This window comes from Balaenoptera physalus (genome assembly GCF_965194825.1).
Source record: "Balaenoptera physalus genome assembly, chromosome: 14".
Taxonomy (NCBI): domain Eukaryota; kingdom Metazoa; phylum Chordata; class Mammalia; order Artiodactyla; family Balaenopteridae; genus Balaenoptera; species Balaenoptera physalus.
Genome location: NC_138893.1, coordinates 5,946,254 through 5,959,208, shown reverse-complemented (window position 1 = coordinate 5,959,208; position 12,955 = coordinate 5,946,254). Strand labels below are relative to the sequence as shown.

The following is a 12,955-nucleotide window of genomic DNA, read 5'->3' as shown; positions in this document are numbered from 1 at the left end:
CACACACGCACACGCCGTGAAGGTTCTTGGGGTCTCTCCAAACGCGAGCAGCGACTTGGGCCTTTGGCAGTTGTGTCATGAGCAGTGCGGGACTCGCCCCTCCTGTGTGAGCAGAAACCAGCTCCTCAGCCCTTGCTGCAGTGCCGGGGCAACCTGAGGAACCAGAACCTTGAGGTGATGCGGACCATCACCTGTCCAGGCAGAAACATGAACCTGTGTGGGGGGAGAATTCTGTCACCCGGTGACATTCAGGGATGGAAGGCATGGGTGGGACAGGCTTTGCAAGTCCTGCTGTGTTGACCTGCCCGAAGTTCCAGGGGAGGCTCTCACCAGAGGCAGGTCTGAGCTCACAGGCCAGGAAGACCTTCCTGGCAAAACGATGCCGGCAGGGAGGAGTGGTCAGCTGGCAGGGCCCTGGGCTTCCCAGCGGGACCAGCGTCTGCCCTGATCCTGACTTCCACCACCACTTTGTTAGCCATTGTACCAAACCCCGAGATGCAGAATCTCCAGCTGTTTGACCTTGGGAAAGCTTCTCACCTCCCAGCCTCAGTGTTCTTACCTGTGAAATGGGGCAGTGCAGGGATTTGCGCACGGTGTTAGTGAATCCGAAGTGAGAGCTTTGTACGGTATGTACCTGTGCAAAGGTGAGGCCTGTCTGCACCTGCTCCGGCTGCTCCTCCTCTCCCCAGCCTGCCCTCCTCTTGTTCACAGTTGAAGAAAGCGAGGTCTGGAGGAGGCCACCACTCTACAGAGGCTGCACAGCCCCACAAAACTGGACACCCGCGACGGCCCATCCCAGGCTCTTCTCATTTACCCACCGGGATTGGCCGCATCATTTGTGGGGCCCAGTGTGGAATGAAGATGTGGGCCCCTTGTTCTAGAATTTTGAAGGATTTCAGGACAGTGACAGCAGAGCATTAAACCAAGCATGGGGTCCTGTGGTCTCCCCAGGCTACACCTCCTTGAGGCCAGCCCTGCAACCACGTCCTCATTCCCCACCTCGGAGCATGCGTTTTTCCATCTAAAAGTGTTTGTGACAAGGAGGAGCATTGATCAGGGACCACCTGGGAGGCATTTTAAGTACATTTAAGTCTGTTTCTGCTCACAAGCATTGCCCAGCCCACAAATCCCTTTAGGCAGCAACCGACTGAGCCCCACACAGATCCCGTAGGGCCTGGCTCTGTGAGATGAGAGCGGGCAAGGCCCATTTTCTCCTGCACATGTGGTCTGTATGGTGGGGACTGGACCAGCTTGGAGGTAGGGGCTCCCGGGAGCTCGGGCGCCTCCTACCTCCGGGATCCCGGACCATTGAAAGTGCATGCACTCCAGGGGGCCCCGGAGGAGGAGCCCCGTTCTGGATCTGCTCCTGCCTACCTGGCAGGTGGGGCATGCATCTCCCCCCACCACAGCAGACCCATCTGTAAGGTCCCCCCCCCGGTGACTCCAAGGGCAGCTGGTTCTTGCACAGCTGGCCGGGGCCGGGGTGTGTGCGTGTGTGTCCCCAGAGGATGAGCCGGCAGAAGCTGTGCTCCTCTCCTGACGTAGGCTCAGTCATCACACAGCACACTCTCACTGGTACGCCGGGGGCCAGAACGCAGACCTCACCTCTCCACGGAGGGGTCTGGCAGACCACGGAGAGCTGGTGGCCTAGCGGGCTGGCAGACACAGGCTGCCCTTGGCGGTGTGCTGTCTGTGGACCAACATCCACCCTGGGCTCCCCACCGGCGGAGTTGCCTGCAGCTCTGTGAGACGGGACCCGCTGGCAGCATCCCAGATCACTAGCGGTCGGTGCGCGCCTTTCTGCCAGGGTGAGGAGGACGCTGGCGGCCCTGGCCCTGGCTGAGCCCCCTTCCCACCCAGCGTGGTGTCACGAGCCTGGGCTGCCACCAGGCCACCACCCTGTCAACCACTGGGAATTACAGTCTCTCACCTTCTTTGTGGCCGGGAATGCAAGCTTCCCAAGAGAAGGTGAGCCCTCGGGGACCGCCTTCCACTGCAGGCTGGTGTTGCTGACTTGCGGTCACCACGCAGGGCTCAGCGGGGCAGTGGGTACGGTGGCTGCAGGGCCTGGCCTGCTGTGAAGTGGGGTTGAGCAGGCCGGACAGGGGTGTGCTGCTGGAGAGACTGCCGTCCGAATCCCAGTTCTCTGGCTGGCTGTATGTGTGCCCTTGAGCGTGCAGACAGCTTTCTTTTGTTCCTACCTCAGTGTCTGTTTGCAAAGCAGTGGTCCCATTGGCACCTCCGTCTGGGATTGTGAAGAAAATGGAGGGTCTGTGTGTTGGGGGGGTGGGGAGCTTGGCCTTGCACTTTGTCGGTCCAGCCGGCTGCGCTCACTGCACACCACACCGCTGCGAGGCGGTGGGGAGCTGCAGTGGGCCAGGTCCTCTGGAGAAGGCGGTGGTAGAGGGAAGGGAGACCCTCCCTTCTCCTGTCCACGGGGCAGTGAGCAGCAGCTTCTGGGCCCCTTCCCCCTGCCCGTCCACCCCCCACCCCAGAGCTCCCACTAGACCCTCTGACTCGCAGCCTCATGGACTGTGGGTTGGAGGGAAGGGAAGCCTGGCTCTGTCGTGATTCAGGCCCTTGTCTTGGGGCAGCAGAGCTGTGCCTGGTTCTGTCCCCCTTCTGAACCTGGCTTCCCAGACTCGGCCTTCCCGGGCAGGGTGCTGCCATAGGCTGGGGGCCCGTCTGATTTCTGTGAGGAGCACAGAGCCGGGGTTAACTCTGCCAGGTGGCGCGGTGGGGCTCCGGCACGCTCCTAGTGGGGGACGAGCCCCATCAGGGACCCCTCTGCGGCTGTCCCTCCCCTCCCATTGGGTGACTCTCCTCTCCTGTTGGGTGAGGAGACACCACAGGAAGTACTCCTGCCTTTGTCTCAAGAGCAGTGATGAAGATGTTAAAAAAAAAAAATCAATATGTAAGTCATAAATTGGAAGAAGATATTTTCAAATGAAGAAAAAAGAAAAAAAGGAGCCGTGATGAGTAGTGTGGTAGGATCCTCTTTGGGACCCCAAACTATGAGCTTCTCCCGGGAAGCTCGAGCCTGTGGAGTGAATCCTAGCTGTGTGGGAGGACCTGTCAGCCGTGGCCCATCACTCGGCCCAGCTTGCAAAAGGCCTGCTCCAAGCCGGTGCCATTGGCCATTGGCTGCCCTTTAACAGGAGCAGGGAAGAGTCCAGTCTTGTGGCCGTTTGGGGCTGACACAGCCCTCTGAGCTGCCTGCCTCTCTGTGGGCATCAGCCACTAAATCCCAAAGAAGTCAGCCCTGAGTGCATCTGCGGGGCAGCCTGTGTCGTCTTGGGCCAGTAGGGAGGGTGTGGGGACAGGAGGGTGGCATTCAGCCACGTGTGGGCAGCTCCTGCCGGTGGTCTCTGCCAACGAGACCCCAGGGTGGGGGAAGCAGTGTCTCAGCTCTCCCTCCCCAGAGTTCCCCAGCGTGACTTCTCCCTGCGGCTCCTTGAGCTGCCTCCCCCCTGGATGGCAGGCAGTGTGATGCTCTGGGGTGGATCCTCCCCCAAGAGGCTGCAGGGCAGGAAGGCCACAGCACAGAGCCTATCTCAGGGCACAAGGCTGGCTCCTGGAGGTCCTAGCCTGCCCTTCCCTGTACTGCACCTGCAGAGGCCCAGTAACTCTGGGTCCCACTCCAGGGACAGCGCTCTCAGGGAGCAGATTTCTGAAGGTCTAGTGGGTCAGCACCAGGCGTGCAGCCCCCTTCCCTCCATCTCTGTCTTTAGTGCGGGGTGTGCAGGGCCAGGCCTTTGGCTCTAGCCAGAGCATCGCTCTCTTTCCCCCCCTTCCTCTCCCCCTTTCACCTGATCCCCTTTCTCTTTCCGCTCCTTCCCTCTCTCTCCCTCTGTTTCTCTCCTGCTCTCTCCCTCTCCCCCTTGCTCTGTGGTCCAGGCCTGTCTGGCAGGGCAGCTCCCACACTGGGCACTGGGCTGGCAGGACCGAATGCACACTTCCCTCCAAGTTGGCATTCCCAGCCTGGCTGTCTCTGAGGTCATCCTTGGGAAACCTTCCACAGTGCAAGCAGCCTTCTAGTTTTCTTACTATTTTACCACTTTAGGATCCAAAAGGTCTCACCTGTTCTCTTAACCTGACTTCACCTGGCACTTGATCGTTTCCCACACCCAAGGGAGTCCTCAAGGACCCAGGCAGACCCAGGGTTCCTCTGCTGGTGCGGAGTGGACCGGCCACTCACCCCCATGGCTGCAGGGGAAGCGGGATGTAGGTGGAAACAAACCGATTGAAAGGAGAAATCGATTACACACAAGTACAGTGTTTCTCATGTTTGCTTCGTGCGTTGGTACTTTTTTGTGCTTCGTAGAGTAGGTTTTTAAGCATTTGCAGGTTTTTAAAGCGTTGCTTGCCCATTTATCCACCTTTTTAAAAATTCTTACTATTTTTTAAAACTTTTTGTGATGAAAAAAGCTGAACATACACAAAGTCAGCAGAGTTAGTAGGATGAGGGCTCCCGTGTGCTCACCCAGCGTAGCCATGGTCAGCATCCGCCTTCCTCGTGGCATTTACAGCGCTACCCACAGTCCCTTGGCGATCAATTTCGGCAAAATCTACATAGGTTGAAGCGCATAAATCTTGGCTGTACACTGTTAACCAATGGATGTGCCTGTGTGAGCCACGCCCGTATCGGGATACAAAGCCTTTATGTTCCCCAGAACATGCCTCCTGCCCTTCCTGGTGTGTTGCCTCCCCCGCCACCAACAGGTAGCCAGTCTGATTTCTGTCTGTTAAAATCAGTCTGGAACCGTGCCATGTGATTCTTTCATGCTGCTCCTTCTACTTGGCAGGATGTCTGTGAGATCCGTCCAGGCTGTCCTGTGTGTCAGTGGCCCTGACGGACCACCGTTTGCTTATCTGTTCACCCGCTGGAGCACATCGGGACTCTTTCCAGTTCTTGGCTCTGTGAATAACCCCGGCATTTGTGAATAAGTCATTTGATGGACATATGTTTTCCTTTCTCTTGGATAAATGGAGTGGAATTTCTGGGTCATATGGTAGGAGTGTGATTGACTTTAGCTAAAGATTTATTAGTGCTGTGTTCATCTTTGGTGACTCCTGCCTGCCCTGCTTGTCTGGCAGCGTCTTGTACCCTTGAAAACTCTGGCTCCAGGTGATTTGCTCAGAAGCCTGGGTGAGCTCCCAGCTGAGTGGTTCACCTGCTTATCAAACTTGGGTAATCGAGAACGATTTTGCAACGGTTTTAAGCTGCCTCACTTCCTCCTTTTTCTGTTTTAAAGCGGTGTACTTTCAGCTAGTGTTTTTTATTTAATATTTATTTAGTTAGTTAGTTAGTTATTTAGTTGCACTGGGTCTTAGTTGCAGCTTCCAGGCTCCTTATTTGTGGCTCGCAGTTCTTCTTAGTTGTGGCTCACCAGCTCCTTAGTTGCAGCAGGCGGGCTCCTTAGTTGTGGGATGCGAACTCTTAGTTGCAGCATGCATGTGGGATCTAGTTCCCTGACCAGGGAGCGAACCCGGGCCCCCTGCTTTGGGAGCACAGAGTCTTAACCACTGCGCCATCAGGGAGGTCCCTCAGCTAGTGTTTAGCTATATAGATAATTGTGTGTTGATGTACTTAGGACTACAGATGAGAAAGACCTACTAAGATCAGAATTTTAAATTAGTGAAGTTTTCTTTTTGGGTCCACAAAGAATGTAAAATGGGGGGATGGGATGAATTGGGAGAGTGGGATTGACATATATACACTTTGCATACTATGTATAAAATAGATAACTAATGAGAACCTATTCTATAGCTCAGGGAATTCTACTCAGTGCTCTGTGGTGACCTAAATGGGAAGGAAATTCAAAAAGGAGGGGATATATGTATACATGTAGCTGATTCACTTTGCTGTACAGCTGCAACTAATGCAACATTGTAAAGCAACTATACTCCAATTTTTAAAAATGTGAAATAAAGCCGCTGGGGAATACTGGTCTGCCTAGGAGGCCTGCTCTGGGCTCTGTCATCACCGTCATCACCCCTCCCTCCCTCCCTCCCTCCCTCATGTGCTTCCCTGCTTCCTGCAGCCCCGCTGGGACTCTACTTCTCAAGGGATGCTTACTGGGAGAAGCTGTACGTGGACCAGCCGGCCGGCATGCCCCTGCTCTACGTCCACGCCCTGCAGGACGTCCCCGAGGAGGTGCCCAGCTTCCGCCTGGGCCAGCACCTCTACGGCGCCTACCGCACGCGGCTGCACGAGAACGACTGGGTCCGTATCCAGGAGGACACGGGGCTTCTCTACCTTAACCGGAGCCTGGACCACAGCTCCTGGGAGAAGCTCAGCATCCGCAGTAAGGGAGCAGCCCTGACGCCTACGCACCTCACTGCCCCCACCCCCCGCCCTCGCCTTAGCCTCACACAGCACACATCACACCGAGGGTGGCTTCCCCTATGGCTCCTGCTGCGTGAGAGTGGAGAGAGTGAGATGAGGCTGGCCCGCCTCTGTGCGCAGCCAGTGAGGGAGCCAGGGTGAGCTTGGGGACCACTGATGACCCTTAGGCCTTCTGAGGCTGTCTGGATTTTGGAGAAGCCATGTGAAGGATTTGGGTGCTGTCTCCAGATCCAGATGCCTTTTCCAGTTGGGTTAACAAGGATTTGGGGTTGTGAGAGAGGCGTTAAGAGGAGAAAACTCCCAAGATCTTGCTTTAGCAAATGGTCTGCAACTTGCTGGAGAAGCAGCAGTTCCCACGGAAAGTGTGGCTCCCAGTTCTCCTTAGTTGCAGCTCACTGGCTCCTTAGTTGCAGCAGGCGGGCTCCTTAGGTGTGGGATGCGAACTCTTAGTTGCAGCATGCCTGTGGGATCTAGTTCCCTGACCAGGGAGCAAACCCGGGCCCCCTGCTTTGGGAGCACAGAGTCTTAACCACTGCGCCACCAGGGAAGTCAGCAGCAAGCTGCCCTTGACACCTGGCAGGGACTTGGGCCTGGTGCCAGAGACGGAAGTAGAGCAGGAAGAAGGCCTGGCCAACTCCTCAGAGCAGAGGTCCGAGCTGGAGTGTAGGCCACGTGGGACCCTGGGACTTGCGGGGAGCAGGGGTCGTGGAGCAGAGTTGTGCCTTGTGGCACCAAATGGTGATCACACACCCAGTAGCGCCCCCCTCTGAGCCCCTCCACCATAGACATGGCCTCCCTGGACCCTCACGCCAACCCTGAGCCCCCGTGTGCGCTGAGAGACAGGCGACATGCCTGGGAACACAGAGTGGGCGGCTCTGCCCGGCAGGGGCAGAATGACCGCACCCATCTGCCAAGTGAAGCCAGGGTCCCCAAGTAAAGATGCCCCCCGCTCAGGGTACCCCAGGCGGCTCCTGGAGGAGGTAACACCTGACATACGTCTTGGTTCCGCACACACTTAGTTGCCGCCGTCTGCATCTCGAGCCCCCAGTGGGGAACTTGAAGAACCAGGGCCACTGGGGTGGAGGCCAGAGTGGAATTTGCTGAGGATCTGAGTTTCGTAGGAGGCCTGTTCTGTTCGTGTTTGGAGAGTGACCTCGGGTACCTGTCGGGTCCATTCAGGAGATAAATCAGTAATTTGAACAGGGAAAGTTTGTATAGAGAATTATTAACCACGGCAGGAGATTGGCGCAACGGAGGACAGGCTAGTAAGAAGCACAGAGAACGAATGAATATGTGAGGGGCCGCCACTTCCCCAGGGCTGAGATAGAGGGCCCGGGAGGAGCCCCCGACCCCAGCTGAGATCCAGACCAGTTGGAGGGGGAGTTGCTGTGGTGCCTCCATGCTGGAACTTGCCAGAAATCCCCTCTCTAGGTGCTGGGGAAGTGTGTGTCTCCGAAGACAATGAAACTGCCTGGGAGGCAGGGGTGGGGACAGGGATTCCCTGGCGGTCCAGTGGTTAGGGCTCTGCGCGTTCACTCCCAAGGGCCCGGGTTCAGTCCCTGGTCGGGGAACTAAGATCCTGCAAGCGGCGTAGCCAAAGATAGAAAAATAGAATAGAATAGAATAAATGAAAGTGTTTTTAAAAATTCAAAAAAAAAAGAAACTGCCTTTGGGAAAGGGGCGGGGCAAGAGCCCTCCCTGGGGAAGCTCTCCACTTGGTGTTAGACCCGGGGCTCAGGGCACCTCCCTGAGGAAGGGTATTCGAGCTGAGACCTGAATAACAAGAGAGGTGGGCCAGTGAGGCACCCCCAGGAGGTGGTGGCCGGGCCAGAGAGCCCAGAGGAGCCCTGTGGACCCTGGTGAGGACTGGGCTTTGCCCCAGCCCCAAGCTCCTGCCCCCTCCCTGCTCCGTTCCCCACCGCTGCGCAGGTGTGGCTGACCCCCCACCCCACCCCCCGGCGGGCCTGACTTCTTCTCTCTCTGCAGACGGTGGCTTCCCGCTGCTCACCGTCTACCTCCAGGTCTTCCTGTCGCCCGCGTCCCTTCGTGAGGGCGAGTGCCAGTGGCCGGGCTGTGCCCGAGTGTACTTCTCCCTCATCAACGCCTCCTTCCCGGCTTGCGGTGCCCTCAAACCCCGGGAGCTCTGCTTCCCCGAGACGGGCCTCTCCTTCCGCATTCGGGAGAACAGGCCTCCCGGCACCTTCCACCAGTTCCGCCTGCTGCCTGTGCAATTCCTCTGCCCCAACGTCAGCGTGGCCTACCGGCTTCTGGGAGGTGAGTGCCCGCCGCGTGGAGCCTTCCTCGGTGCCTGCTGAGTGCCAGGCACGGCGCTGCGGTCCCTCTACACAAGCCGTCGAGTTTACTCTGCACCACCCCGTCATCCGTTCATTCAGAAGTCCACAAGTATCTCATGTACGCCTGCCATGGGCCAGGCACTGTTCTAGGGACCAAGGATGAGAGAGTGAACAAATCAGGCCAAAATCCCACCTACCTGGAACTTCCATCCCGTGGGAGATGGAGACCACACACGTGCTAAGGAAATCGGGTGGCCTCTGAAGGGACTAGGTGGGACGAAAAGCTGAGAGGGTGTGGAGTGGTGGAGACCACTGTCTCACATCAGATGGCTGGGAAAAGGGGACGCTGGAGCAAAGGTGGGAGGGTGCCAGGCAAGCAGGGCAAGCCCCTTCAAGAGCCCCAAGGTGGGAGCCCCATGTAGCTGGAGTGCAGTGAACCGCAGGGCATGGCGGAGGCTGCTGAGGGCAGAGCAGTTCCAAGGGAGGGGGCAGGGCTTCCTGGCGAGGGACTGGGGAGCCATGGAAGGTGTTTGGGAGGGGGTGGTCATTGACAGGACATACCTTTAAGAACTTAGTCTGGCTGCTGTGTTAGAAATGATTTGGGGTGGGTGGTTTAGGGGGAAGCAGAGAAACAAATTAGGAGGCAGGAGAAATCCTTGAGTGAGAGGATGAGGTCTGGGCTGAGGGTGGAAACCTTTGGGCAACAAGAAGCAGGCGAGTTGTGGGCATGCTTGGAAGGAGGATCCTGCAGGATATCCTGGTGAGCTGGATGTGGGGTGTTGAAAGAAAGAAGGGACCAAGCCTGGTTCCAAGATTCTGCCTGAGCAGCCGCAAGGACAGTGGACCTTGCCACAAGATGGTCCTGCCACAAGATGGCCCTGGGGAGGCCAAGAGCACGTATGTGGGGAGGGGAAGGGAATTGGATCCCAGTGGAGATGAGAGAAGGCAGCTGAGGTGCCATTAAACCATTTAAAGGCGAGGAACTGGGACTCAAAAGGGACACTTAAAAGCCGGACTTACTAGTAAGTAGAACCTGGATTCACACCAGGTTGATGGCATACACACGGTAATAACATTGAAGAAATCTCAGTAGCGTAAGGAAAGTAGTCACTCACACTCTCCCAGCATCTTTTCATTTGTCCTGCAGCAGGGATAGATGTCTTTATGCAGAATTGCCGGCAAAGTGTATGATTTAGCTGCCTTTTTTGCTAAAAGAAAGGTTTTTTGTAACTGTAAACAATAGAGGGAAATGTTTGCGTGATAAGCATTTCCCACATGTATAATTGACATGTAATGTGTGGCTCTGATGTGATTTCCCACTGAGTGGAGTTGACAGCCCTCCCGTGGTTGGCTGTGGGGTGGTCAGTGTTGACCTTAAAGCCTTCAGCCTTTCCCCTTTTTTGGGTCATTTCTGGAGGATGAATTCCAGGACAGGCTTGGCTTGAAGAGTGTATTGTTGTTAGCGGTCCTCCCTCATCAGGTTGTGGGAAGACACGTGAGTCACTGAACGTACAGCAGTGTCTGGCAGGGAACAGACACTTTTGCCTTCATCATCTCCTCTTCTGTGAGGAAACTGAGGCACAGAGAGACAGAACCACCAGCCTTGGGCCACACAATCCCTGTCCTGTATATAGGACAGGGATTCAAATCAGGCAGTCGGAAATATTTTTGTGTTAATATAAAATCACACCAAATGTCCACCATGTTTGTTTCCAAGTGGTGGAATAGCTTTATTTCTCACATTCTCTAAAATAAGCACATACCGCTTCCATAATTTAAAAAAAAAAAAAAAATTCCTAAATTTTTTTTTTCAGAAACCAGCAAATGCTGGGAGCTGAATCTCTGGGCTGAGCTGGTGCCAGCCCTCCCCACAACAGAGGCAAGGTGTGTGAAGGGGTGTGCCCAGCCCTCCTAGGTGATGAGGATGAGGGCCTGATGCAGGCCTCCTGGTCCCTCTGTTCACCATCAGCACCAGTGCAGGCTGCAGCCACAGTGCAGCTCAGGGCACAGCCTTCGCTGCAAACTGTGCTTGGAGCGCCGTGCCCCACCGTGGAGCCGAGGAGGGGCCAGGGCCCGGGGCCAGCAGGCACCCCAGCTCCATCCACAGGGCCCCCTCCCGTGCCGCCACTCCCGGTGGGCCCCTGAGGAAGGCAGCTCACCCTTCCCCCGGCCCGGGGGTCAGCCCGGGGTTCCTGGTTTGCTTGGTGCGCAGGTGAGGGTCTGCCCTTCCGCTGCGCTGTGGACAGCCTGGAGGTGAGCACACGCTGGGCCCTGGACCGCGAGCAGCGGGAGAAGTATGAGCTGGTGGCTACGTGCGCGGTGCGCGTCGGCGCGCGTGAGGAGGAGGTGATGGTGCCCTTCCCCGTGACCGTGTACGACGAAGACGACTCTGCGCCCAGCTTCCTCGGGGGCGTCGACACCGCCAGCGCCGTCGTGGAGTTCAAGCGGAAGGAGGTGCCTGTCCGTTTGTCTGGTGCTTGTCTGGTGTCTCTCTGTTCGGTGTCTGGATTCCTCCATCCGCCATTTATTCCTCGGTCTGTTCAGCGGTTCGTCTAGCCATCCAGACGTGTGGCTGACCGTCCATCTAGCTATTCGTCTTTCATTTGTCCATCAGTCTGTCTGTCGGGGTTTTCTGTCGGTGTCCAGGACAGCTGAGGAGGAGAGAGGAGGCCAGCCCCACCGGCACCCAGCTGATCCCCGGGGGCCCTGAGTGCCCAGTCTGTGTCTGATGCCGCAGGCGGGGCCCCAGGGCTGACATCGGCAGGAATCTCCCTGCGCCCCATCCCGGCCCCACCCTTTTCTGGTCCACGCATGTGGAGCGTGACTGCCACCTGCTGGGCCTCGGGCTGTCCTGCAGCCGGCAGGCCAGCAGGAGCAATGGAAGGGTGGGAGCGTAGTATGTTGTCACTGCCTGCTTCTCTGGGCACCCCAAGAGCAGGTTTGGTGGATGAGCCGGTGAGAGGAAGGCACATGACACAGGGGACTGTCTAATGATCCTGGCAGGAACCCCTGGTGGTGATACTGGGGAGCCTGGTTAGCGGTGAGAGCAGAGATGCCCTGTGACTTTGCTCAGAACCTTCCTCGTGACCCTTTCCAGCCTGGTGTACAGAAGAGACTTGGAGGAGAGCATTAAGATGCTCGGAGGAGAGCATTCTGGTGGATACCTGGGCTTGGATCCCAGGTCTGCCGTCTGTCACTTTATGACACTGAGCTAACTCCTCCGCCTTGTGGAGCCTGGTTTCCTCAGAGAAGAGTAGGAGTGCTTGCTCTGCTCTATGGGGGCCTAGATGAGGTCCTCAGCAGAGCACCAGGGCATGTGTTCTAATCCATCCTTACAGGGCATCTGTAGATGCCTGTCACACCTGTTGCACAGGTGAGCTGCAGTGGCCCGGGAAGGGTGACTGGGGCAGGCTGACTAGGGGCCCCAGGGAACTTGAACCCAGGTCAGTCTGTCCCTAGAGCCCGCTCTGACTGCACACACCTGGTCCACTCGTGGGGCACGTGCCTTCCCATGGTCTCTGGCTTTAAGGGCCCTAACTGGCACCCCTATTCTCTGCAGGGCACTGTTGTGGCCACACTACGTGTCTTCGACGCAGATGTGGTGCCAGCATCCGGGGAGCTCCTGAGACGGTACACAAGCACGCTGCTCTCCGGGGATGCCTGGGCCCTCCAGACCTTCCGAGTAGAGCACTCGCCCAACGAGACCTTGGCCCAGGCCAACGGCAGCTTTGTGCGGGCAACCATGCATGACTACAGTAAGCGAGGCCAGGTGTGGCCTGGCTGGGCCCCCTGGGGAACCGGTGGCCCACTCTCCTTGGGTGGGGCAGCACCCTGCACACACAGACGCTTGTCCTGGCCCTCTGAGCACCAGGCAGCCGCCCCTCCCACTCCTCCTCCCAGCCTTTGTCTCTGCTGGGCTTGCCTGGGCCACCTTGGTGGGTGTTCACAGGCTGTCCTCTCCATGAACTGTCCTGAGGCCGACCCTGGCAGGACACCACAACACCTCCCCGTGCTGACCACGGCAGGACTCACTGCAACACGTGTGTTGTCACCGAGGCCTCCCTCTGGCCCCTGGCACCTGCTTTGCCACCTCCCAGGTGCCCGAGTGCCCGGGGGTTATTGCCCCCTCCCCCCACCAGCAACTCTCTACTCACAAGGGGTTGATGTATCCATACAATAGCAGCTCAGTGTCCTAGAGTCGGAGGGTTCCACGATGATTGTCCTGTCTGGCTCCTGGAATGCGCCCCCCCTCAGGGCTGAGCTCCAGGTGCCCGCAGTGCTCACCTGCAGGACGGGGCGTACTCATCCTCAA

At 57.3% G+C, this 12,955-nt stretch overlaps 1 protein-coding gene across 1 annotated transcript in view; it reads left to right on the top strand.

Annotated features, from left to right (window-relative positions):
- The window catches only part of RET (ret proto-oncogene), a 62,467-nt gene that overhangs the window by 23,540 nt on the left and 25,972 nt on the right, over window positions 1-12,955 (top strand). Inside the window, exons 2-5 of the mRNA XM_082424703.1 lie at window positions 6,045-6,308; window positions 8,336-8,623; window positions 10,856-11,097; window positions 12,203-12,398. Of these exons, the coding sequence (XP_082280829.1) occupies window positions 6,045-6,308; window positions 8,336-8,623; window positions 10,856-11,097; window positions 12,203-12,398 (990 nt within the window). The remainder of the gene's footprint in view (window positions 1-6,044; window positions 6,309-8,335; window positions 8,624-10,855; window positions 11,098-12,202; window positions 12,399-12,955) is intronic.